The following is a 27584-nucleotide window of genomic DNA, read 5'->3' as shown; positions in this document are numbered from 1 at the left end:
AAAACACCATAGATAAACATAAGCGTGGTGTAAGAGTGACGGTATTGGCAAAGACTTACGGTTGTTCGACATCCACGATCGCCAATATTCTGAAGAAGAAGAAAGAAATTAAGCAGCTTTATGTGCGTCGGTACTTCCAAGCACTGTCCAAAACTCCTAGAAAATGTTGAGAAGCTGTTGTTGGTGTGGATTAACAAGAAGCGTTTAAAAGGCGATTAGGTATCGGAAGCTATCATTTGCGCTAAGGCTAAGAATCTGTACTTCGACATTCTCCGTAAAACACCAGATACGTCGACTGAAGATGAGATGACATTTGAGGCAAGCCGTGGATGATTCGAAAAATTTAAAAAGAGAACCAATGTTCACAGTTTTGTGCGACATGGGGAGGCTGCGAGCCCTGATACAGCTGCTGCTCATAAATTTCGGCCAGGGATCCTACAATTTATTACTAATGAGAAGGTTCTTCCCCAGAAAATGTTTAATTGTGACGATGAAACAGGTCTTTTTTGGAAGAAAATGCCTAAGAGGACCTATATTGCGCAAGAGGAGAAATCTTTGTCTGGCCACAAGCCAATGAAAGATAGGCTTATCCTCTTGTTTTGCGCCAACACAAGTGCAGATTGTAAAATCAAGCCATTGCTCAAAATTACAAATTAAAAATATTGCACAATGACAAATCACAAGGGAATATTACTGAGCGGCATTAAATTGAAGGGGGGAAATCAATAATGGTTTGGTTTATTTGCTTATTGCAAAGCATACGAGGGCTATCTGCGAAAAGAGGATATCTACCACTCAAAAAACCTGCGTGTTTCAAGAGAAGGGGCAGAAAAGCCAACTGAATGGTCATGTGGCAGGCCAACAACAAAGCCTGAGCAACACGGAAATTTTTCCTCGATTGGATCAATGAAGTTTTTTGGTCCCTCGGTGAAGAAATATCTTCACGAAAATAAATTGCCACTCAAAGCTTTGCTCGTCCTTGATAATGTTCCTGCACATCCTGCAGAGCTTAAAAATAATTTGTTGGAGGAATTTTAGTTCATAAAAATCAAGTTTCTTCCTCCCACCACCACTCCACTTCTCCAGCCTATGGACCAGCAAGTTATTTCTATCCTTAAGAAGTTGTGCACGAAGACCTTGTTTCAAAGTGGCTGAAAATACAAGCCTGACCCTCAGAGAATTTAAAAAGGATCACTTCAACATCCTAAATTGTTTAAACCTCATTGATAAGGCTTGGGAAAAGTCTCTGTGAGGACCCTGAATTCAGCATGGGAAAAAATGTGGACTCAGAGTATTCCTGACTTAGGTTTCGATCCTGAATCTATAGACAACACAGTGCAGCTAGTTGAAGAAATTGTATCACTGCGGGAAAAGTATGGGGCTGGATGTGGATGGTGCTGATCTGGATGAGTTAGTGGAGGAGCATAGTGAAGAAATTACAACGAATAAACTTAAAGAACTTCACAAGAAGCAGCAGCAAGAGGTGGTAGAAGAGCTTTCATTAGGGAAGAAGGGAACAGGGGATGAGGCCCTCTCTTCAGTAAGATTAAAAAAGGGTTGGAAAAATAGAAAGAAGTGAAAACTTTCTTAGAAGAAAATCACCCTATTAAAGCAGTGTATAAACTTATGTAATGACAGTGTAGTGTCGCATTTAAAAGGCATCTTGAAAAGGAGGCAAAGCTGTTATTAGATTATAAGTTATTTCTCCCGCCTTCTTAGCAAGCCTTCGTGGTGTAGTGGTCAGCCCACTCAGCGCGTAATTGAGAGGTCCGCGGTTCGGTTCCTGGCGGAGGCTTTGCGAATTTTTCATGTTTCTTGCTTCCAAAAAAAGACCTAATGTCTCTACAAGATAAGCTTTTGGTAAAACAACCTGCAATTAAAAGAAAGTTTAGTGATTCCGATCCTTCCAATAGGGTAAAATTCTCAAGAGAGAACCTTCCTGAATCAGAGAGAGACTCTCCTTCACCACAGTAACCCGTTTCGTCTTCCCGACATTCCTATCGCCAATCAGGACTCTTCATTCAAGGTGAACTACGGTTATATTATTTAACAGTGTTATTTATTAGGAAAATTTGTTTCTGTGTTGATATTTTTTTTTGGGGGGGGTGGACCGGATCGACTGGATTTTCATTATTTTCAATGGGAAGTTTGTTTCTAGATACGAGAAATTCGCTCTAAGAGCTCAATGCTGGAACCAATTAAACTCATATTCGAGGTTCCACTGTATTAATCTTTTTGCACATGCTTTATTATATAACTTCTGGTTTGAACGAACATACGTTACATGAATTAAATGTAGGACTGGATGATGTTTAACTATTCATAGAATTAAAAGTAAGTTTGTAAGTGAAATCACATTACTATATTGAACTCTCGATTGTTTGCTTTAATTAATGCCTGCGTAATCGTAAAAAGTAACTCTTAAATGAACTACACACTACGTCCATGAAAGTCTTTATACAGTGCGTATTTTTGCAATGGTTGGTCTTAAACATGTAATTCGAACTATGAAAATATTTCTAACGCCGCAAATATTCATTCATGTGACGTCATATTTAAATTTTAAAAATTACGATATCTAACTTTTGCGTTTCCCTGTCCCTATAGTTATATTTAATAAATATTGATACACATTCTAAATAATGACACACCAAAAGTTTGCCTCCCATGCGATTAAAATTAGCCACCAAAGTTCATGGTTCCTGAAACTTCAAGGGGCATACGCAAATTTAAGAGCGAAATACTTATATTTGTACATACAGTGAAACCTCGTCACAACAATATTTTAGGGACCAAATAAATATATTGTTGTAGAGAGGCATATTGTTATATCGAGGGCCCACACATTTTGAGCATTTAATAAGAGTTTTTTTTTATTATTATTATTAGTTTTAGGTGCATAACATACTACTTTTAAGTCTATATTTAGAAGGAATAAATTTGTAAAATACTAATAATAGTGGTTTAAATACTAAAAAAATAAATAAATAAGATAAATTCAGAAAATAAGCACAGAAATATTCACATACCTGAAAACACTTTTTATTGAAAATAATCCAATATTTTTGTTTGTTTATTGATTTTTTTAACTGTTAAGTTCACCAATACTGTATGCATTGAGTCTAGTGCACGAAAATGTTCTTCATTTGTCGACGGAAGGCTTGAAAAAAATGTCCGTAGAGAATTCACAGATTGAAGAGCTTCCTGAGATGACAATAAGGACTGCGATGGACCTGTATTATCATCATCATCAATATCATCATCATCTTCATCATTGTTTCCTATCTCATCAGTAATTTCAGAGAGAATATCTTCATCAGTAACTCCTGCGAAAACCATAAGATCATTATCTGCTGTTAAATAGTCTTCTATACTAATTCCAAACTTTTTACCGCTTGTTTCAAGTTTGGATACGGATTTTTTGATGTGCAAAACACATTCTTGATCATCTGAGAGATCATTGTCTATGGAATTTTCATCATTATCAGATTTCTTATCTTCCATAACACAAAGACCGGCCTTTTTCCAGCAATTCCGAATGGTTTTTTCTGTTACTTCCCACCAACTTCCAGCAATATTGTCACACGCTTCCTTGACATTTACAGCTTTGAAAGGGTCTTCTACTTTATTTCCAAAGTTTACAAGTATGGAGTCCACCAACCGTTTTCTGTAATATCCTTTGAAGCACTTAATTATGCCCATATCAAGAGGCTGTAAAATTGAAGTGCAATTGGCAGGGAAAAAAGCGATTTCGATATTTTGTAGCTTTTGAAATGACGTGTGAGCACCGCAGTTATCTATCAACAAAACGATTTTTTTCTTTCTCTTCTTCATTTCATTGTCTAACTTCTGTAACCATTCGGAAAAAAATTTAGACGTCATCCAAGCCTTCTTATTTGCTTTAATACTCCACGGGAAGACTTTTCACGTTCTTAAAGCACCTTGGCTTCAATGATTTACCAATGACGAGAGGTTGTATTCTATGCGTTCCTGTGCTATTTGTACACAGAACAGTCAGTCTCTGCTTTGATTTCTTCCCTCCATAACACTTTTCACCCTTGAATGCCAATGTTCGATCGGGTAGGAGTTGGAAAAACAGCCCAGCTTCATCTGCATTATAAATGTCTTCTGGAGCATACTTTTCTAAGATTTCTTTCATCTTGTTTTGCCGCCATTCATTTGCGTCGTTTATCGGGGCTGACTTTTTCTCTCCGTGAACTTCTTGGAAAGTTATTCCATGACGATCTCGAAAACGCATTAACCAACCATTGCTAGCTTTGAAAGTTTCGTTCCCTAGCATTGCTGCAAATTTCCGTGCTCCATTGCACATAATAAAGGTCCATTTATTGGGACATTTGTTGCTCTCATCTCTTGAAACCATTTTAAAACAGCAGCATCAATGTTTTAATTTGTCAGTCGTTTTCGCTCTGGGTTAATTTCATTTGAAGTTACAGCATCTTCGATTTGCTTTCTCTTCTTTAGGAACGTTGCAACTGTAGATTGCGATAATCCATGTTTCTTAGCCGCATCAATCTGCTTCATTCCCTCATCAATACCATTGATAACGTTCAGTTTATCTCGAAAAGATAGTTGCTTTCGCCCTGCCATCTTAGGGAACAATATCGCGTGAAAGAAAGAAAAGTTTAAATCAAATGTTTCGCGTAGAACTCAAAATCGTTAAAGACTCTAAAACAACCTTTGAACTCACTTTTCAGTACGTCACTGAATAACACCCCGCCTCCATTTCCCTCTGTTCCTCTAACAAAGGGCACTTGTTCTGTGGCAAGGTGACCAGACAGGTCTAGATGTCCTTAAACCTTATCAGAATTCCAAAGCTTACTGGGAAATGAGACTAGGCATACATTTACACTTCACCCCCCTCACCCACTCCAATTCCCAAAAGGGTGGTCTTCATCTGTTTTGAAATCTGAACAATAGCTATTTATTCTGGGATAAGTTGAATATCCACAATGAGTCTTAATAGACGGAAAAAATAACAAAAGAAAATGAAAAAGAAAGCATTTGAAAATCAAAATATTATTATAAAGGGAGAAAATAATACTGAAATTTAGATTGAAAAAATCGTTTTACAGAGATTTATTGTTCTAGAGAATATAGCAATATTGAGGGGAGATTAACATTAGTTTATATGCAAAATCACCGGGACCACAAAACATTATTGTAGTAGAGGGAGTTATTGTTGTATCGGGTATCGTTGTATCGAGAGTTTACTGTAATTAAAAATGAAATATCAGTTTATAAAAAGTTTCTGACGTCAATAAATTAAGTCGCTAGTATTGCTATGCACACTGTCGTATTATGAGAAATGAATTCTTCCCCCCCCCCCGCAAAATGAGATATTATTCACAGATTTTTCCGACTTCATGTTCTAGAAAATAGTCTCAGACTTCAATATTGGTACGTAGACAGTTCGTAACATTGTTCTTATAAATTAAATGTAAATAATAGTTCTAGTTCAATGAATTTCTTATTATCACATTATGATCCTAAAGTAACAAAATTCATGAAAATATTTTTAACGATTTTTTTTACACTTAAAAACATATAATTGTGTGAAATTGCTTTCGACATCCCAAATAAAACAAAATTAAAAATTAAAAATATTACACAATGACAAATCACAAGGGAATATTACTGAGCGGCATTAAATTGGAGAGGGGAAAATCAATAATGTTTTGGTTTATTTGATTATTGGAAAGCATACGAGGGCTATCTGCGAAAAGGGGATATCTTCACGAAGGATTTCCTAAGAGAATCTGGCTCATATCTATGTTACACAAGAGGAAAACCACGAAAACGCCCATGCAGCTAGTCCATTCATTGGAATTCGAACCCGGAGCGAATTACCAATATTCAACGACCGTTCGGCCACTATCGATTTTTAGAAGTACAAAGCTTTATAGGCAAGAGAAATGTAAGAATGCCAACTATTTTTATGAAAATGTTTATATAAAAATGTACTATCTTTATTCCTAGGCTGCTGTTGGATCACAAGCATTAGATTATTCAAGAACATATAATAAAGGAACTGAATTTGAAACACACGGAAAGCAGGTAAACGGCTTTAAAATATCAGTAATACAAATATTATTTTTTATCGTGTAGAAAGAATATTTAACATTCAGTTCAGTAATTCCTGCAGTCAATTCTTTTAAAATTTAATTTCATTTGTTGCTTTTAGAAATTGTGTGTGTTTTCCTCTTCTGTTGTATATAAGACTAAAAGAAAGTCAACTTCCTTTCCTAAGGTATTTTTTTAATTGGAATATTTTTCTCCGGTATCTTATGTTGTTCGTTATGCTAATGCTATGGTGACTGCTGAGGAATTTCGAATTGGCATTAAACTCCGAGTTTTACCTACGAACTGCTCAATTTTAACTGGAAGGAATTTTTACCAAAGACAGCTGCATAACATTTCACAAATCTAATTTACGGAAGAGCATAAAAAATAAATCAAAATGGAACAACGGAAAAAAATTTAAATACCGGAATAGCAGCCCTGTTCATATTTCTTCCTCAAAAACGAGGAAAAGAAAATGTTTCTGAAAGCTAACACAATACAAAGCAAAAACCCTATTTATCTCTAGTGACAAAAAAACGCATCTTTCATTCAAAAAACAAGGCCTGGCGCTTGAAAACTCGAATATGGGTTAACCTTCTTTTAAGATAAAACTCCACACATACATACAAGCTGCATACAACCATCAGCTGGAGCATCGATTAGGCACATATATATATGCATCAGCGATCTGTAAAAGATTAAGAGTACCTTGGTTAGGTTATTCGATACGGCAAAGCACATGAAAATTATCTGCCTAAAGCAAGGGGTGACTTCGTGGAGAACTTTTCAAGTGAAATTGGGAATGAAACGATGCATACGAAGAAAACCACAAAAACACCCATACAGCCGGTCCGTTTGCCAACTTCGAATCTAGGTCTAACTACATGTGTTATATTCTTAATCATTTGGTCATTGGTGGCCGAATTAAGAGCACTTTTAGCGTAAAGAAACTAAATTCGTCAGAATTATGCAGCCTTTAACAAGATGCATACACATTCAATATTACGTTTACTGCAATATTTTTAAGAAAAAAACTTCAAATACTTTTCAATTCAACGTTTTTATGCACATTCAGCTGTCATTCTTCTACAGTAAAATATATGTTATTTATCAAATTGCAATATTTTGAAACAAAATCTTTTATGTATAATGAAAAAATATTTTATTTCCTAAAGTCCTGCTCTGATAGAGTAACTAAATATTAAAATTTTATTCTTCGTCATAATTGCAGTGGTACTTCCTTGCTAAAGCTGCCACAACAAACACTTGGGCAAAATTAAAAAAAATAATTTGGCAAAAATTAGAGGTAACCATCAAAAAATGACAAACGGCAGTGAACGAGAGAAAATAATATTTATTTAATTTTGTGGTGGCCATCCTTCGGCAGTTGCTGCTAATATAAAGTCAAATATTAGTACTTTCTGATTTTAACCCATATTAAATTATCCGTTGTACCATCTGAAGAAAGTTAATTTTTCAGCTCAATAGTATATGAGAGGTAAAGAGAATCTCGGAACTGTGAAACAAGTTAACAAGTAGAACTGTAATTAAAATTATTTTTTATTTTCCCGTGCAATGACGAATTTTAAGAGAAAGCTACGCCGTAAAAATTAAAATACAAGAGCACGTGCATTTAAGATTTAATAAAAGTTTATCTCTGTAATTGACTACGATGTTAACTGTAAGCGTAATTCTACGCTTTTTGCTTTCGAGAAATTACTAGAACTCTCTCGTGCGGCCGATTTAAAAAGCTGTAAAAGCCAGAGAGAGAACATCTCAACTCAGTTGTTTGCTAAGTTGTTGTTTACTTAGATGCTGTAATTTTGAAATCGGATTAGCTCTCTCTGTTTTGAATTGTGTTCAATTTAACATTTTAGTAATTTAAAATATACCTACCATGTGATATTTTGATATTGTACGAATATCTGCGAGGAAACATTTCAGCATTTTGTTTTATTTCTTGTGATAAGAATAAATTTTATTAACTTTTCATCAGACTTGTGCATTCAATCTATTACGAACCCGTACGCATGCAACAATATATAAAAGTTTTCCAGCATATACATATATATGTGTGTCTGTGTGCGTGCTGAGAATCAGTAAAATTTAAGAACATTACTTATTTATGCCGTGTTCATATTCTATTTAAACTACAGTGCACTCACTGTAGCATTAAACAAAATGAAAGAAACGTTTTATATTCTTAAAAGCGTTTGCCTTTTGACAGGTTTTGATGATGTCAGTTATTTCCATTATACTAACCGCGCCACTTGGAGCAGCGCTTATGAATGGTCTTGGTCCTTATTTGCTGAAGAAAGACGGTAGTGTTGAAAACCAGCCAATGGAGTCTGATGACGAAGAAAGCAGTCCTGTGAATGAAAGGAGATATACTGGTTACAGTTCCTGTTCATGGACTAGTACAGAAAACTACTCCTTTTCAAACAGCGAACGAGATTTTTCTGCTAGCGTTCTTAAAAGTCCACGAAAATTAGAACAACACAAAGCACAAAATTTGTTAAAAGGAAACTTTTAGAAGCAAATCAAAACAAATCTTGAGATCCACACTGAAAGTTTAACAGTTATATACTAAATAAAAAAGAGCGAGTTTTTCATCAAAATTTTTTATAAGAATGCCATACCTCAATTTTTTTCCTGAATCTTATGAGTGTATTATAATTTGCATTAGTTTCTTGTAAATAACAGCAATAAATGCATTTTACTGAAACCTGTACATTAATTGTAATTTTAAAAAATGCTGCAGTCCGTTTCTTTCCTTTTCTTTCTTTTTTTTTTTTTTTTTTTCCCTCGAAAATCGATTGCAAACCGAAAGTTTAATTCATTCGAAATGATACGATTAATAATATTGTATACCCCAGAATCTTTCAGTTGAAGTCTCCTTAATAACTAGACTTAATAACTCCTTAATAACTTAGCCAGATGAACAGGAAGAAATAAACATTTTATTGAAGTAAATAATAGCTTCTAGGTAAATAATTCTAAATTAGCTTTAAAGTAAACAACAGAGATAAAGTCACTTCTCCTTAAAACGGGAGGAATATCAGGAAAATCAATTAGAAACCAAAGTCTATACAGCCGAACTGAAGTGTTTAATTTACTGGACTAACCTTGATGTCTTGATCTATTATGTTAGACCTTGATGTCTTGATACATATTGTGCATGCTAGATTATCGCTGATTGCACATACTAAAATAAATCAAGGAATTCAATAAAGGATCTGACTGTGATAACTGGAATTTTAATTCTCACCAATGCAGGGGAGGGAAAATTGAATCAGCGACTGAATACAGCCGTATATAGGGTTGCATAACTCTTCTGGTAGCTTCGAGAAAAATTGTGGTACTTTCCGACTACCCGTATCCGCACCGAAGAGAAGCATAATTGTATAGAGACAACGCACTATGTCGCCGAAGAGTGTTTATACGGCAACCCACGATGCCGCCAAAGTTGTAACTAAGGTATGCGTACGGCTTACACTCAGATAGTTTCCCACTTTTCCGATATTTTCACCAGTATAACAGTAGATTAGATTCTCTCCTACGAAAATTTCAATCTTTTAGGATAGTGGTGGACTGCATTGTGCAATTTTCGTCTTCTTCAGCGACATTTCGGACTTAGCTTTCTACACTCATAGAGCGTAATGTGGTTGCCTTAAGACATCATACGCCTATTTTTTCTCTCTCCTTTTGGGATTTTGGTGCCGAGATTATGCCGAATTTATGTAGTTCTGTGATGTTTTTGAGTGAAAACATATCTCTTTGTACATAGAACAATAGCAGAAAAAAAACCTGAGAAATGGGTATATATTATATGTAAATAGAATGTAAAAATTGGCATCACTTAAGACTTAGCTTAAATTGGCATCACTTATATAAGGTGACCAGATTTTTGAAGTTCCAAATTTGAGACGCTATATAGTATATATATATAAAATTTATTAAATATTTTTTACAAATAAATTATTTTATTATTATTGTTATTCTGGTGGAAGTGGTGTGTAGGTCAATATATATATATAAATTCAAAATGAATAATTTTTATTTTATTTTTAATAGCGACATATATTTTTAATAAATGAAGAAAAAATCAAAATGCAGTATTCATTTTTAAACAAAATAATAAATTTAAACCTTCTAAATTATTTTAACGAAGTAATCTTATATTTCTCTGAAGCATGAGTATTTCTTAGAACATCTTTTTCTTCTTTGATTTCCTTATAAAAGTCCGTGAAATTTTCATCAAAATTTATTTTGGTTATTAACATATCCTTCAAAGTGTCCGCTTTAAGCTATGGCTTATCACCAGTCCAAAACCTGTTCGCAATGCTAAATACTCGCTCAGCTGCAGCATTAGCGCCAGGAAGACAAAAGAAAACAGTGGTCATTTTAAAACATTTGAATCTTAGTTTTTTTTACCATTCCAGTATTTTTTCTTCGGTGATATATTGTTTAAAGGCTTGATTGCGCAAAACACATCTTTAAAGCTAAATGTATTCTAAGACGTACAAAAAATGTCAACACGATTTTGCCCCCCCCCTTCAAATCAGTCATTTAAACTATTCAAACCGTTCAGGAAAAGGATAAACATTGCGAACATAAAAGTCTGCCTTTTTTTATATATACTTTAATAAAAGGAAATGTGTTCCTTCTTTTTATAAGAAAAGGAACCCATTTTCCTTTCTAAACTTTTGAAAGTCGCCAACGCTTAAAAAATGATAAACTACGCCAAGATAGAAACCCGCCCTTTGACAACTCAATGCGCATGCGTCGTTAATGTTGGTGCGAATAGCTTAAGCGGCTAATCTCACCGGTGGTGCAAATAGCATCGGGCTGATCCTTATGCATCCTATACTTTGATATAAATTGCTGCTCCCTCAGTAGCATTTTCCTTAGCACACTTGAATTCTGCCCTCGTGAAACCACAAACAACATAGCCGCCATATTGATTCGATCGTTTTTCGCCGCGGAATGATGAGTTCGGAGTGATCGCTACGAGAATGATCGATCGCGAGCTCAGAGTGACCATTGTGCTTCAAGCAAAACAGCAAGCAAAATACCAAAGCCAATCACGTATCACGACTAACGATCACTAAATGTTTCAATTGAATGAGGCCTTAAGTCGAAGCGATGTATCTATTCTTTTTCCCTTTTATTATAATTTTCCTCTTTTGCTTCTATCTCTCTGTGGTCACGAATAAATGATCTAAATATCCGCAACGCCCGAAAAGTATCATCAGGTAATGGCGATTCTACAAATGAGTACAACTTAGCTGCATATTTATCTCTGACAACTCCAAGAACCTCTACCACGCGAAGTTTTGATTCTAAATTGTCATACAATTTTCTCAAACAAAATTTGTGATTCGAATTCTTTTACAGCATTAAAGAGAGAAGCTCTCTCACAAACTTCTATATGAATGTCTTCTATACCAAAAAAGTAATTAAAAAGCTTTTTTGTAACTATCACCCCCAGAAGAAAACTTTTAACTAACTCTTCGGCAAGTGATCTTTTTTCAATAAATTGTAATAAATATGCAAACTTGTCATCATTATCCAAATTACAATACATTACCGTCAAAAGTCGGCAATTTAAGTTTTGGATAACGAAGAATTGTATTTTGCGAAACAATCATATCAGCAGCATTAAACTGCTGATCTCATTTAAAAAGTTAGCTAGCTCATTTTCTATTATTCTCCGTTTATCTATATAAGCTTCTAATTAATCAAATTATTTATATAATTTTTTTACTCTTAGTTAAATTATTTTCATCTTTCTCAAAACTGTTTAAAGCGCTACTAAACAACCTTCGGTACTGAGAGCGCTTAGCTTTTAAAGAATCCATAGTAAAAATACAGGTTAATCTTCCTTAATCGGTGCGAACTCCAAACTTGGTTTATTTTGGCGCGATTTTGATTTGGTTGTGGTTTCCGGCTTTACGCTTTCCTGTGGCAAACTCTATTATTATTTCGGTGCTTGTAATGAGTGCGACTTTAGTGTAGCCAGAAGATTTTTCTTTTTAATTTAATTTTGAAATACTGTGTTGTTTTTAAAAGTTTTACCGTTTAATATTTGCAGGAGGTTAAGCTGTTGTTGGTGTTAGAAGGTTGGATTTCAGATGACGTGAAGTTAATTTGGGAATTTTTTATTATATTTTTATAATTTATGAATTTTTCATTTAATTTTATTTAGTTAATGCTTCCCAGGTCAGTTTCTTGCATGTGGCAATAGAAAGATGTGGAAAAGTTTTGAACGAAAGTTGTTTAGTGTGTTTATGATGCATCCGTTGTTAGTGAATTTGAATATATTTACTTGGTTGACAATTTTGGTGTTCAAGGAAAGTGTTACACAATTTATTATTTTATTATTCATTATGCTATTTTATCATGAATTACATAGATGTTATGTTATGTTAAGCTTTTACTTATCTAGTATTTTATCATCTCATTTTACTATTCTGTTCACATAACGGCGGTTGGTGCTACTTTGGTAGACGGTTGCACGGATTTTGGCGATTTACGTTGGCGCGATTTTTACAATCGTCAGCCATTTTGAAAAACGCTGTTTTTACGCATAGTAAAGTATTCGAAACTTAAAAAAAAAATAAATAAATAAATATCGTTAAAAGTAATAGATTAATTTTTTGTTGAAAATGTCGTTTTTTAAGATGGCAGGCAAGTGTAAATAAATACATTTACTATGAGTATAAAGTACTAAAGTAAGGCTATTATTACTTTCGGTACTTTTCCGTTTTGCCGGCGCAAGCGATAAAGTCGCCAATAATGGCACAACCAATGCCAAACGGAATATTCTCGCTGGTAACCTTTTAGGCCTCATTTTCAAAACAAGTCGCAGCTTTTTCTTATCAGATTGATTGTTTTTTTCAATACTGGCATATAATTACATAGAATTTTTATCAGATAGTTCAGTTTTATGCCTAAGGCCATTTTCGGTAATTATGTCAATTAGGATGCAATCACAGCGCTTACCCGAAGCCGAAAATATAGAAAAGGTAAAGTCAAGGGTTAAATTCAGCAATTCTAATGAGAATGCATTAGCGAAGTAAAGCACTGCAGTTTTACATAATTTCTGAGTAAGCTATTCGTACGAATTGAAATATTTCTTGCATTTAAACTTGTGTTCCAAATTAAGATTTAACTTGAAATTAATGTAGATAATTACTGAGAGCATTAGATTTTTGTAGAGTAGTTTACGTGAGATGAGATCGCTTGGGGGTAACGTGATATGAACCGGCGAATCAGAATGTTGAACCATGAAAACATAGACCATTCTGGTACTTTTCCGTTTCGCCGGCGCAAATCTCGCCAAGCAGACTTTATTGGCGACAACATACAGTATACACATAAAAAATATTTAAAATATGTTAGTTCTAAGAATTCTTTTTAAAAAAGAAGACATAAACATTTTAATATCGCTTAAAATTTTATAAAAAGCCAATAAATAAAGACAACAAATTTGTAAAAAGACATTAATTAAAGAATTTACTATGGTTCAACATTCTGATTCGCCGGTTCATATCACGTGACCCCAAGCGATCTCATCTTACGTAAACTACTCTACAAAAATCTAATGCTCTCAGTAATTATCTACATTAATTTCAAGTTAAATCTTAATTTGGAACACAAGTTTAAATGCAAGAAATATTTCAATTCGTACGAATAGCTTACTCAGAAATTATGTAAAACTGCAGTGCTTTACTTCGCTAATGCATTCTCATTAGAATTGATGAATTTAACCCTTAACTTTACCATTTTTATACTCTCGGCTTCGGGTAAACGCTGTGATTGCATCCTAATTGACTTAATTACCGAAAATTGCCTTAGACATAAAACTGAACTATCTGATAAAAATTCTATGTGATGATATGCCAGTATTGAAAGAAACAATCAATCTCATAAGAAAAAGCTGCGACTTGTTTTGAAAATGAGGCGTAAAAGATTACCAGCGAGAACATTCCGTTTGGCATCGGTTGTACCATTATTGGCGACTTTATCGCTTGCGCCGGCAAAACGGAAAAGTACCTAAATTCTTAAATTGATGTCTTTTTACAAATTTATTGTCTTTATTTATTGGCTTTTTATAAAATTTTAAGCGATATTAAAATGTTTATGCCTTCAAAAAAAAAAAAAAAAAAAAAAGAATTCTTAGAACTAACATTTTTTTAATATTTTTTATGTGTATACTGTATGTTGTCGCCAATAAATTCTGCTTGGCGAGATTTGCGCCGGCGAAACGGAAAAGTACCTTACTTTCATATAGCAAAAAAGAGAATAAAAACACCGCTATAAAAACATTGTGCCAAAGTTTAATTAAATTAAAATATTACTGAAATTGAATACCATTCTACCAACATTTAAAAGAATTAGAATATTATTAAATTCAAATACTTTAAAATACGTTACATAAAATATAATTAACATTAAAACATATGTGACAATAATTATCTCAGCAATTTTTGAAAATAGCGTATTAATTTTTTTAACAAAAATTGAAGTATACAATTATAAAATAAAAGAAAAATATGTACTTACATTTTTTTGAGTAATTTAACCTCTTGTTTATTGATAAGTACCACAAAAAAAATCAAAATCATAATTGAATCGGATCTTTTAACTATCTTCATCTGTTATCCAAATATCTCGCACTTCATTGAAGAAGCAATTAGCGAGGTTTCCTCCAAAATTTCCTTTGAACGCTATTAACAATTTATAAATAAATCTTTGATTAGGAAAGACAGGTTGGCCAAAATAAAGTCTCAAAGGGCAATTTTTTTATTCCAATACCAATAATTCTTGGTAATTACCAATAACAACATTCGTCTTCGAAACGGAGATATCCATTCCATTTGAAATCCGAGGAATTCGAAGAGATGAATAATAAAATTTTAAAATGGCGCGATAATGCACAAATATTCAGTAACCAATCAGGGAGCTGATTACATCACGCATAGTTTTAAAATTATTTAAATAATCATTCATAATAAAATCATTTTTTAAACAAATGCAAAATTAAATTTTATTTTAATATTTACCACCCATAAATAATGTTTAAAACATTAGATTAAATTTATAGATATTAATAAAACCAATTACTTTTTAAGTAAGGTGACGTCATTGATTACATCATCCACAACATAAAATATTATAAACAACACAATTTTTATTTCAAATAAAAATGTAAAATTAAATTGATTTTTAATATTTAGAAGCCATAAATAATATTTAAAACACGGAAGTTATGCATAATAAAACGCATTATTTTTTTAATAAAATGACAACAAAGTATCGGTTACCATAAATAACTTATCCAGCAATGGGTTTACCATAAGTTGTATTACTCGCCAAAAGGCAAATCGCCAAAAAGTCGCCAAAATCCATACAACCGTCTACCAAAGTAGCACCCGGCAGTTCACTACTGCAAAACTTAAAGTTACTATTCTGTTTACATTTAAAAATCACATCTTAGTGCTCTCATTGCCTGTCCAAATTTTGAAAGCCAAAATAGTCTGGCGCCAACTTACCTCGGGTATGGAAGATTGACCAAAATAAAATACAATGTAATTCAATACCCAGAACGGTACTTTTCCGTTCCGCCGGCGCAAATCTCGCGAAGCAGACTTTATTGGCGACAACACACAGTATACACATAAAAAATGTTAACAAACGTTAGTTCTAATAATTTTTTATTTTGAAGGCATAAACATCTTAATATCGTTTAAAATTTTGTAAAAAGACAATAAATATAGAGAATAAATTTGTAAAGAGACATTAATGTAAGAATTTACTATTCTTTCATGGTACAATATCTTGATTCGCCGATTCATATCACGTGACCCCAAGTGATCTCATCTCATGTAAACTACGCTACAAAAATCTAATTCGCTGAGTAATTATCTACATTAATTTCAAGTTAAATCGTAATTTGAAATACAGGTTTAAATACAAGAATTATTTCAATTCATACAAAAGCTTACTCAGAAATTATTTAAAACAATAGTGCTTTACTTCGCTAGTGCATTCTCATTAGAATTTATGAATTTAACCCTTGACTTTACCTTTTCTACATTTTCGTGTTCGGGCGAGCGGTGTGATTGCATCCTAATTGACTTAATTATCGCGAATGGTCATACGGCATAAAATTGAACTATCTGGTAAAAATTCTATGTAATTTTATGCCAATATTGAAAGAAACAATAAATCTTATAAAAAATCTCTGCGACTTGTTTTGAAAATGAGGCGGCAAAAATTACCAGCGAAGATATTCCGTTTGGCATCGTTTGTACCATTTTCGGAGACTTTATCGCCTGCGCCAACAAAATGGAAAAGTACATCTTCCCCTCCCCGAAAAAAAAAAAAAAAAAGAAGGAAGAAATAGTATAGTAGACTCTAATCACAAATATTTCTTTGTCCTTGTAGTGAGGCATATGTCAAACTCTAAAAAAGAAGATTCCAAATTTTTCAATTAAATTCAAATTTATTAATATTTACATCTGAAACCAACGAAAGCTCCAGCTCAAAAACAAATTCATGGAATGCAGATAACACCGTCACACACACTCACGCACAATCATTAAAAGTCTCTAAAATTACTTCTTTTTCAAGAGGACGTCATATTTCATGGAGCTCGTATTAATTTTTGCTTTCAGGAATAATACCTAGAACCTGAAATACCATTTAAGCCTTTTTATCACACATCCATTTGTTTCGGAAGAACAACTCTTTGGAACAATTTTCTGCTTTGTCACAAAAGCTACACTACAATCACCGCAGATCACTTTGGGGTTCACATGTAAAAAGAAACTGGCTCTCCATTACAAGCTAGCTGATAGCATGACTCAATTACAAACTAGCTGATAGCTGATTGTTGCAACTCTCAGAGCTACAACGTGCAGGTTACAAATTAAATAATCACAGCAGGGATTATTAATATAAAGATTTTAATATGGATATCTCACACAAGCTGAAAACGTTATATTACTCTAACTAGTGCATACAGGTGACAGATGACAGCAGGACAGGGCACCCGGACGGCTTTCTATGACTACTCGGGTATTACCCTGGCCCTGCAACCATCTTGAGTCTTCACAGTTGTAAGATGCTTTTATGTTTATTGCAGGTGCCCTATTCCGGCCTGCAGAGGTCTATGCCCATTTTTTCTAGTATGGCCATTATGCATTTAAGCTTTTGCCGCGTGCCTCGATGTTTTATGAGAAGGCGTTTGAAAGGCAGAACATTGGTAGTTGGGAATTTTATGTGCCGTTCTGCTGTTAAGGGGCACTCCGTGACATAATGGTCTGGTGAGCCCACGTTGCCACAAACACACATATCAGTTGCTAGACCCCTTTCTGCAAAGTACGTCGGAAAGGGGCCGTGGCCTGTTATATATCGCGTGAGGTAGGGCGATGAGATGAGCCGGTCCACCTCTACCTTGGGCAGGAACTCATATGCTCTGCGGCCTTGCGGGATTTGGTCCCATTCATTCTGCCAGTTTCCAATGGCGGACTCCTCTATTTGCCTCTTTAGGCATGACCGGGGCAGGGGCACCTGAATCTGCTCCGTTTCCTCATTTTGGGCAGCCTTCTTGGCAAGAGCATCTGCTGCTTCATTTCCCTGGATTCCGGCGTGCGCCTTCACCCAGGAAATTTGGATTCTCATTGACTTTTCTTGTAGACGGAGGACTTCTTGCAGGTGCGAGATTAGTGCGGAGCGCTGGAGAGGGTTGTTGATAGCATAAATGCTTGACAGGCTGTCAGTAAATATCGTAGCTCGACTCTGCCGTGTGTCAATTGCCCATTTCACTGCCTTTGTGAGGGCAACTACTTCCGCTTGGAACACTGAGTTCTGTGCTCCCAGACGGCCCTTCCATTCCTTTGCTATGTTTCCATTTATATAGGCTATATAGGCCCTGCCTACAGCGTTATCAATTTTTGACCCGTCTGTATAAAGCACGGCCCCTGGTCCGTCTAAGCGCGGGGTTAACGCTGGTGAGTGGAAAGTCCTTATGCCCAGTCCATATTCCGACGGATGTGTGCTTAGTTTGGACCTGCGTGTTTCGTAGACTTCTGGCAGATAGCATGTATCCCCGTATGTGCATGGCTGTTGGAGTTGCGTCACCTTTGCAATTGAGGCTTCTTGCTGCGCTTTGATTGGGAGCGGCATAAGCCCTGCTGATACCGAAGCGGCCGCAGTCGACGTTGTCCTGTAGGTCTTCGTTATGGCCAGGACAAATGGTCGCTGTGCACTACTTAGCAATTTTGCCTTTCTGACTGTCATCGGGGCTGCCCAAATGGCTGATCCGTAGGTTAGGACCCTCTCCGCGACAGTGGAGTAAAGTATCTTGTAGATATTGGGCCGAAGGCCCCAGTGCGGGCCTTGCATTTTTTGCAGATTGTTTGCGATTCGGCGAGCCTTTTCTCTTTGGGCTTTAAGGTGAGGCAGCCAGGTGAACTTTTCATCCAATATAATACCCAGGAGTTTTAGTTCTCTGACCGTTTTGATGGTCTTCCCATTAAGCTGGATGGTTGGGTTTCTTATTAAAGTTTGGCCTGGCTTATGATAAATTATATATTTCGATTTTGCCTCAGAAATTATTAGCTTTTTCTCCTGACATAGCCGAGAGAAGGTATCAATTACATCATTGCAGTTTTGCTGCAGTTCATCTCTACTCTTGCCGCCCACCACAAAGGTCGCGTCATCCGCAAAGGCTACTATCTGGGTATGGGACGGCCATTCGTATCGTAGGATGGAATCGAAAGTTGCATTCCACAAGTCTGGACCCGCGCACGATCCCTGTGGACAGCCTTTTGTCTGGCTTCTCGTTATGACACCGCCAGTGTGTGTTACTACGAACTTTCTATTGGACAGGTATTGCTTGAAAACCTGCAAGAGGTTATCAGGGATCCTTGCCTGGTGCAGTGCCTCTAAAATTGAGGGCCACCACAGAGAGTCAAATGCGCTTTGCAGGTCCAGACTTAGGACCGCTGCATGCTGTTTCCTTTCATGCAAGTGGCTGATATAGTCTCTTATCTTTGATAGGGCAGCAATCGTTGAGCGTAGCTCTCTGAATCCATATTGTGCGTCAGAGATTGCCCCACTCTGCGTCATGTGAAATTTAAGCCGCTGGACTACGAGCTTCTCATAGAGTTTCCCTATTACCGGGAGGAGACAAATCGGCCTAAACGAGGATGGGCTGTTTGGATCCTTCCCTTCTTTCTTAAAGAGCACAACCTGCCCCGTTTTGTAAGGTTCTGGAAAGCTTTGCAGTGCTAGCAGTTTGTTAAAATAACGCGTGAGAAAGCCGGATCTTGCTTTATGTATTGCTCTCAAGATTGGATAGTCTATTGAGTCCGGACCAGGGGCTTTACTTTTCGGGAGAATTTTGATCGTTGCGGAGACTTCCTTCTCCGTAAATGGCATATCATCTGGGACAGATGTGTGCAGCGTATAAGCCTGGTGGTCGGACGGATCTGTAATATCCTCTTCCGGAAGTACGGCGTCAAGAATTGTCCTGAGCGTGATTTCTGTTATGTGTCCAGCCTGCTGCCCTGCAAAGGCTCTTAGCTCCGGTGGTCTGTAAACTTTGTTCGAAGCTATCTTGTGGAGAGCACCATAGACTTCTACATTCTTAGTACAGAACTCCCTCCAGCTGGCAAGTTTTGCGGCTGCAATTGCCCTTTTGTACTGAGCTTGCTCTTTATTATAAAGAACACTAAGGGCTTGCCTCCTGTCTGGGTCTCTTTCGCTCTTCATCTTACGCCTAAGTGCCCTGGTGCGACTGCGCTGTGCACGGAGCTCTTTCGTCCACCAGTTTGCCACTCTTAAAACTTTTGGTGATTTCAGGCCTAGGGTGGCATCACAGATAGATTGAATAGTGCATACATATAACTGAGTGAAAAAGGAATTTCCCCGCTTCGTTCGCAGTTAAAGAAAAAATAAGAATAATAAAAATAGTCCAATCAAAAGCGGCGCTCCTTCTGTCGACTTCGCCCAGCCGTTACGTAATCGTTTGTCTGCAGCAGCCGTTTCCAACATTCTCCCCCTCTTTGAGTCGACTTCAGGTTGGCTCAAAGACATACAGTACCTGGTCGAAGAGATCTAATCTCTGAGGCACCTTGATCACACGTCCAAATCTTGACACTTGAGCACCTTGCAGGATGTTACTATAGTCATTTGAAGAGTCATTAGTATCTGAATGCTCATCACTAGAAATAGAAGAAATAGGAGTTATCGTGTATGGATCAGTGGGTGTGTCCGTTAACTGCACTTCCAATGGAAAGACTTGCTGAATGGGACGAAGCAGCATACCAACTTGAGTCTTTAGTTCTACAGTTCTCACCTTGCCATCTTTCCCAGGAATTAGTCGAATGACCTTAGCTAAAGGCCAATGCATCCGTTTTTCCTATTAGGACAATTTCACCCAGCCGTAGCTCTGACAATGGACCCTTCTTATTTTGAACCAGAAGGCCTAAATATTCATTCCTAAATCCATGACTTAAATCATTAAGCAGTTTTTGGCGATGTCTAGCCCTTTCTCGAAGACCTTTCGAATCGCAGAAATCAACATCGGTAACACCTAAGCTACAATTTTCGATGAGAAACATCACTGGGGAAAGTGGGATTAAATCATCCGAATTTTCGGACAGATAGGTAAGAGGTCTAGAGTTAATTATTGAGTCACAGTCACACAATACTGTGTACAACTCCTCGGTTATAAGAACCGCATTACCGAGTGTCCTTCTCAACAGCTCCTGTACTACACGAACTAACTTCTCCTACCAGCCTCTTGAAAGCATATCTGCCGGGTTTAAATAACGTGGTGCATGGCGCCAACACTGAGAAGGAATCAGAGTGTTTATTATTTTTTTTACCCTATTCGCGACGAAAACTGATCAATCACCACGGTGCTTAATCCACCAGTGTGCTACCACAGAATCATTCCATACAATAATTTTCCAATCAGGCAAATCCAAGGCAGCGTATACTGAGTGTACCAGTCTCGCGCCAATGCAACAGGCCATCAATTCAAACCCGGCTACTGTCAGAGATTTTAACGGCGCTATCCTGGATTTGGCTCTGATCGATCAAATTTCGACTCCCATGGGCGTTACAGTTCTAATGGAGACACATGCACCATAGGAGCTCTTACATGCGTCAACGAATAGATGTAGCTCTGAATTCTCATTTATCTCTACATATCGTGGAATACTAATTTTCTCAAGATATTTAATTTCATGCTGCCACTTCTGAAAAGTTTTCTGAATGTTATATGGCGAGGGGTCATCCCAGTTTAATTTCATAGTCCAAGCTTCCTGTAATGGTAACTAGGTAGTTGGACTCAAAAAACCCTGCGGATCAAAAATTTTATGTACCATAGCCAAAATATTACGCTTAATTATATCTTTATCCATTGAATAATTAAGATTATATTTTAATGTATCGTTATCCGAATCCCATAAGATTCCAAGAAGAGAAGTTATACCTGAACTACGGGAAATACAATGACCTAGAACATTACTTTCCCTACCCCGAGGGTTAAAACATCTCCGAGCCATTACTTCTGTTGCCTTAACTATAAAATTTTCTTGCTGTTTGATATCGTGAACCCCAGTGACACAATTGTCAACATAAAACGAATGCTTTAATTTTTGGGTCACATCGTCAAACTCGGCAGGGGAATTATCCAAGAGATACTCTATCGATGCAGAGAATTGGAACGGAGACGAACAAACGCCGAACACCACTATGCAGTGTCTGTAAATCATATGTTCTTCAAGAGTTGGAAGAAAATAACTTCAAATAATCTCTATGTTCTGGGATAATACTCAGCTGAAGAAACGCTCTCTCTATATCTGATGATAAACCAACGGAATACAATCTAAACCTGTCAATTATATCAGGTATGAGTTCAATTAAATTCGGCCCTCTATTTAAACAATCATTTAGGGATGGTTCATTTCTCTCTCGAGCTGAAGCGTCGAACACCGACCTTACCTTCATTGTCTGGCTAGTATGCTTTGTAACAGGTCTATGGGGCAAATAATAACTCAAATTATCAATTTAAGTTTCAGGAACCTTTTCTATTACTTTTAGGTCTTCCCATTGCTTAAAAACTACCTTATAGTCATCTAACTGATTTTCCTCATTAATTCGTTGACACATTCTTTGATGCCTTTTAAAAGTCATAGACTTATTGTTAGATAACAGAATTTCAGATTTAAAGGGTAGTAGCAATTCATATCGGCCATCAGGAAGAACATTTAAATTCTCTTTAAATTGCTTAACGGTGTCAGAGTGAGCAACTTTACGTTTAATATCTTCAGTTGGGTCTGTTATGCCAATGGCATCTAAATTCCAGAGTTCGGTTACGCTAAGATTGGCACAGTGCAACGAAACTACATTATTGCACAAATTATTTTGTAGTAATGCTGGAATAGTAGCTGAAATAGGTTCTTTAGATAAGCTGTTTACTTTACCAATCACTGTGTATCCGAATTTAGTCTCAACTACAGTTACACCAGAGTTCAGTTTCAGAGAACTGCCAGTAATAATGTCCCCAATGGCATCTGCTCCTAAAAGCAATTCAATGTCATATTCTTTAGCTTGCAAATCAGACAAGATAATATTTCTTTCGTTTAATTCTTTCAGTGTATTGTGATCAACTACTTTTGGAACACATTCACATATTTTGTCTTGAGAAAGTACTTCAAAGTTATGGTCATACGTGCCCTCAAGATTTCTTAAATTAACATCAAACACTAAATGGGAATGAGAACTTGTCTCTCTCCCCCCAAACAAACCGTGTATAATGGTTTGTTTCGATTTAGGACGCAGTTGCAAAAACGCGATGACCCTTTCTGAAAGATAAGATTTCTGAGAACCACTGTCCAAAATCGTACGAAGTGTAAGTTTTCTACCTTCGAATACTATTTTTAAAACAAGGGTTTGCAAATACACATTTTTATTAACAGTTGCTGATTAGACAATACATTACTTGAAATAAAAGTACTGTCAGTTTTGTCTTTACAGGTTCGCCATTTGAGCACATAATGGTATAGTGAAATTTATCACAAGTTAAACATTTTACTTTAGTTTTGCATGCCCGTTAACTATGTCCAACTCGTAAGCAGCGAAAACAGGCGCGGTTTTGCATTAAAACCTTTCGTTTATCTTCTAAAGACATTTTGCGAGCAGAAAAACATTGTGGGATTTCTCATAAAAAATACAACGTAAATTTCGCCTACCTGTATTGTCTTGAACATTTACCAAGGCAGCAGCTGTACAGCAACCCGGAACATTAGCATGCGGATGCGAATGTGCAGAACGTGAAGCTCCCAACCCGGTACGAGCGAGCTTAATCATTTCTTCTCTTTGCACTTCGTTTAGAAGAAAGCATAAAAGTTTATCCAAAGAACGCGCACTATCTTGCTGTGACGCAGTATCTTCTATCGAGCGGCTTCTTTCCCACGCTCGAAGAACAGTCTTTGGTAAACAGGACTCAACAAGTAGCTCTAAAAATTCTGAAAATTTTTCCTTAGTTGTACAGAGGCTTTCGAGTACTATAAGCTTGCTCTCAAGTAATTCATAAAGTTCAGCTAAATCCTCTTTAATCCGACCAGCAGCATTTTTCATTACTATGGAAAGTAGATCCCGTACATAAATCCGAACCAAACGTTCTTCTCTCCCGAAGCGTTCTTTAAGTTGTGCAATCACCTTTGAATAGTTTTCTTTAGTTGGCGGAAAACTTGTTACCAGTCTTGACGCTTTAGAATCTGCTATCACACATTGTAATAGATATTGAAATTTGTCTTCATCTACAATAGAATCATCTCTGTGAATTTTTTCAAACTGGGACCAAAAGACAAGAAAGTCTTTCAGTTCTTCACTAAATTTCCTCAATTCAAGTTTCGGAAGCTTGAATTTCCTTTTTTGCTCGGTGGTTGTTCATTCCGTAACCGAATTTGCCTTCTTTGAATTTTCTAATAGCGAACAAATCAAGCAGAACTTGTCTCGGTTTTCTTCTGCTTTCAAAAAATCCTCGGAATATTCTATTAAAGTATGTTAATAAAAATAATAATAATATAATATATAGTTTAGATAAGTTCTGGCAACAGTGAGTGTTGTCGTCATCAGGAGATCGTGCTTCGCGATACTGTCGTTCGAAAGAATTGCTATAGTTTGTAATTCCAATAAAAGCATCGTATTTTTGCTCTGCTATTTGTTTTTCTCTTTATTTTTAGAAATACCTTTTTAGGTTATGTATTTTTAAGAAATACTTTTTTTAGGTTATGGGTCAAGCAACTCCCATATTGCGTCAAATGTTTTGAATTGATGTTTTGTCGAAGAAACGGAACTCGTTAAGCCTAATCAAGTAAGTGTTTTGTTTTCGTTATAGCAATCGAAAGTTGTTTAGAAATCAAAGTATGGAATTATCTAAGGTCCAAGTAAAGCCTTTATCAGGTGAAAGCGATTGGCTTATATGGAAATACAGGATAAAATTTGTTTTAAATTATCATCCTGGTGCTTTAGAAATTGTAGAAGGAACTATAGTGAAACCAGAAGTTCTTCCTGTAGATGCTCCGATTGCTCAACAAGAGAAATATAATGAAGCTGTTAAGAAGTTTCAAAATGCAAACACTAGTGCTATGATGGTATTAACGAATTCCATGACGGAAGAAACTCTGCAAAAAGTTATGAGATTTCAGACTGCTAGAGAAGTGTGGTTGGAATTACATAAGTTATTTGAAGCATCATCAGAAAATCAATTGTATAATATATGCATGCAATTTTTTCAATTCAAGTGGAATGAAAAAGATAATATGGCGGCTCATCTTTCCAAATTAAAAAACTTATGGAATGAGTTGAATTCAGGACTTGAAAAGAAAAATGAAAATAAGTTACCTGACATGCTACTCAATTGCAAGATTTTAGATGTCTTACCAGAACAACTAATACTAATATAATAATTATCAAGGAAACATCTGCTGTTGTAAATATGTTACAACACATGCTTGCACACGCTAAAATTTTAGGACATCCAGTCAAAGAATTTCTCAGCGATAATGGAGGCGAGTTTGACAATGACAAAGTGCGTGCTATTTTGCATTCTGAAGGTATAACTCAAAGACTAACAGCACCTTATTCTCCTGAACAAAATGGCTCTAGTGAAAGAGACATACGTACAATGATCGAAATGGCAAGAACATTTAAGTACTCAAATTCTGAAGCTCATTTTCCTGCAGCAATGTGGGCTGAACTAGTCAACACTGCCATATATGTACTAAACAGAACTGGCAAATCATCAGTGGAAGGCATGAGTCCTTATGAGCTATGGTTTAAAAAGAAACCTCGAATTAAGCATCTTCGTATAGTAGGATCTGTGTGCTATGCCCATATTCCTAAACAAAGAAGAAGGAAAATGGATAATAAGGCTACAAAAGCTTATTTAATTGGTTATGATGGAGACGAAAGATACCGACTATGGATCAAAGAAACCAATAGTGTGATCTGTTCACGGGATGTTACATTTAACGAAAAGCTCACAGATTGTGAAGAAAGGGTGCAGTTACCTATTCAAGATCAAGATAGCCTAATTTCTGGCTCTGAACATCAACAAAATTCAGAAAAAGATAAGTCAGAAAAGTTTCTTTCTGAAGAAGATAATTCAGAAAAAGAATACAACAAAGAAATATCTGGAAATATATCAGAAGAACATTCTGAAAGAGAAGAATGTGAAGATATTAATTTGCAAAATAATGCACAGTCAAGATTCCTAAGAGATAGAGCTGACTTGAGAAAGCCAAAGCGTTTAGAAGATTATATAATGATAAGTGAAGCTTTTATTATTGATTCTGAAGAACCTGAATCTTATGAAGAAGCGATCAACTGTAAGCAAAGTGTTAATTGGAAAGAAGCTATGGATTCAGAGATGAAATCATTGATAGAAAATGAAACATGGAGTTTAGAAAAATTACCAAAAGATGCTAAAGCTATACCATGCAAGTGGGTTTATAAGATCAAAAGAAATCCTGATGGATCTATTGATAAATTCAAGGCTAGACTTGTTGCCAAAGGATGTACTCAACGTTTTGGAGTTGATTATGATCAAACGTTTAGTCCAGTAACAAAGTTAGGAACTATTCGTTCAGTTTTGAGCATCGCAGCCAATGAGAAAATGCATCTTTCTCAGTTTGATGTCGGTTCAGCATTTTTATATGGAAAACTTGAAGAATCTCTATATATGCAGCAACCAGAAGGATATAGTGACGGTTCGAAGAAAGTCTGTAAGTTGAAACGCAGTTTGTATGGACTTAAACAATCATCACGCTGCTGGAATAAATATTTTGGAGATTTTGTGTCACAGCTGGGCTTCAAGACAAGTGAAGCTGATCCATGCTTATATATAAGAAACAATAACGGCAAGAAGCTAATCGTATGTTTATATGTAGATGATGGTTTAGTAGCATCAACAGATCTACAAGAATCTGAAAAATTTCTCAGAGAATTGAAGTCGAGATTCAGAATCACAACTAAACCAGCAGTATACTTTCTTGGACTTGAAATTAAACATCTTGAAGATGGAAGTATTAAAATTAGTCAGCAAGCTTATGCAAGAAAAATTCTTCAAAAATTTGGGATGGAAGATTGCAAGCCAGTGTCAACTCCTATCCTGAAGGAAGGTCTAACTGAAAAGAAAAAGGAAGATAAATCAAACAGAGAAATTTTTCCGTATAGAGAAGCTGTAGGAGCTTTAATGTATCTTATGTTAGGCACAAGACCAGATTTAGCTTACTGTGTTGGCATTCTATCACGTTACCTAGAAAATCCTTCGAAAGATGATTGGAAAAAAGTGAAACGTGTATTCAGATACATAGCAGGTTCTCTAACTAAAGGTGTTACATACAAGAATACATACAAACCAGGAATTCTGGAATGCTATAGTGATGCAGATTTTGGAGGCTGTCAAGAAACAGGAAAATCAACGAGTGGAGTAGTGATATTATATAGTGGTGGAGCTATATCATGGATTAGCCAAAGGCAAACAGTTGTTGCAACTTCGACGACTGAAGCAGAAGTAATTGCAGCTAGTGAATGTTCTAGAGAAGTAATTTGGTTAAAGCGACTATTTGGTGATGTAACCAAGTTACGTGAAACTCCAGTAATTCAAGTAGACAACGCCGCTGCAGTGAGACTGTCACAAAACCCGGAGTTTCATCGACGCACAAAACACATTGATATCAAGCAATTTTTCATACGAGAGAAAGTTCTAGAAAAGGAAATCATTGTGCAGCAGGTACCTACAGAGGCGCAAGTTGCTGACATAATGACTAAACCTTTATTTAAACCGAGACTGTTAATTCTTTGTGACAAGATGGGACTTTTGTGACTCTTTTCTTTTAATTTATTATTATTATTTTTTTTTTTTACAAGGGGAAGTATTAAAGTATGTTAATAAAAATAATGATAATATA

General features: G+C 35.9%; 1 protein-coding gene across 1 annotated transcript in view; it reads left to right on the top strand.

Moving 5' to 3' along the window:
• LOC118194752 (sodium/hydrogen exchanger 9B2-like) overlaps positions 1–8806 on the top strand; it is a 66191-nt gene extending 57385 nt beyond the window's left edge. The window contains exons 10-11 of the mRNA XM_085815702.1: positions 5998–6075; positions 8309–8806. Coding sequence (XP_085671828.1) covers positions 5998–6075; positions 8309–8614 — 384 coding nt within the window. The 3' untranslated portion in view covers positions 8615–8806. The remainder of the gene's footprint in view (positions 1–5997; positions 6076–8308) is intronic.
• The last annotated feature ends 18778 nt before the right edge of the window (positions 8807–27584 follow it).

The sequence above is a fragment of the Stegodyphus dumicola genome, chromosome 4 (genome assembly GCF_044657685.1).
Source record: "Stegodyphus dumicola isolate Sdum_Otavi_A_Nest chromosome 4, ASM4465768v1".
Taxonomy (NCBI): Eukaryota; Metazoa; Arthropoda; class Arachnida; order Araneae; family Eresidae; genus Stegodyphus; species Stegodyphus dumicola.
The sequence above is the reverse complement of the archived record's forward strand: the minus strand, read 5'-3'. Positions and strand labels throughout refer to the sequence as shown.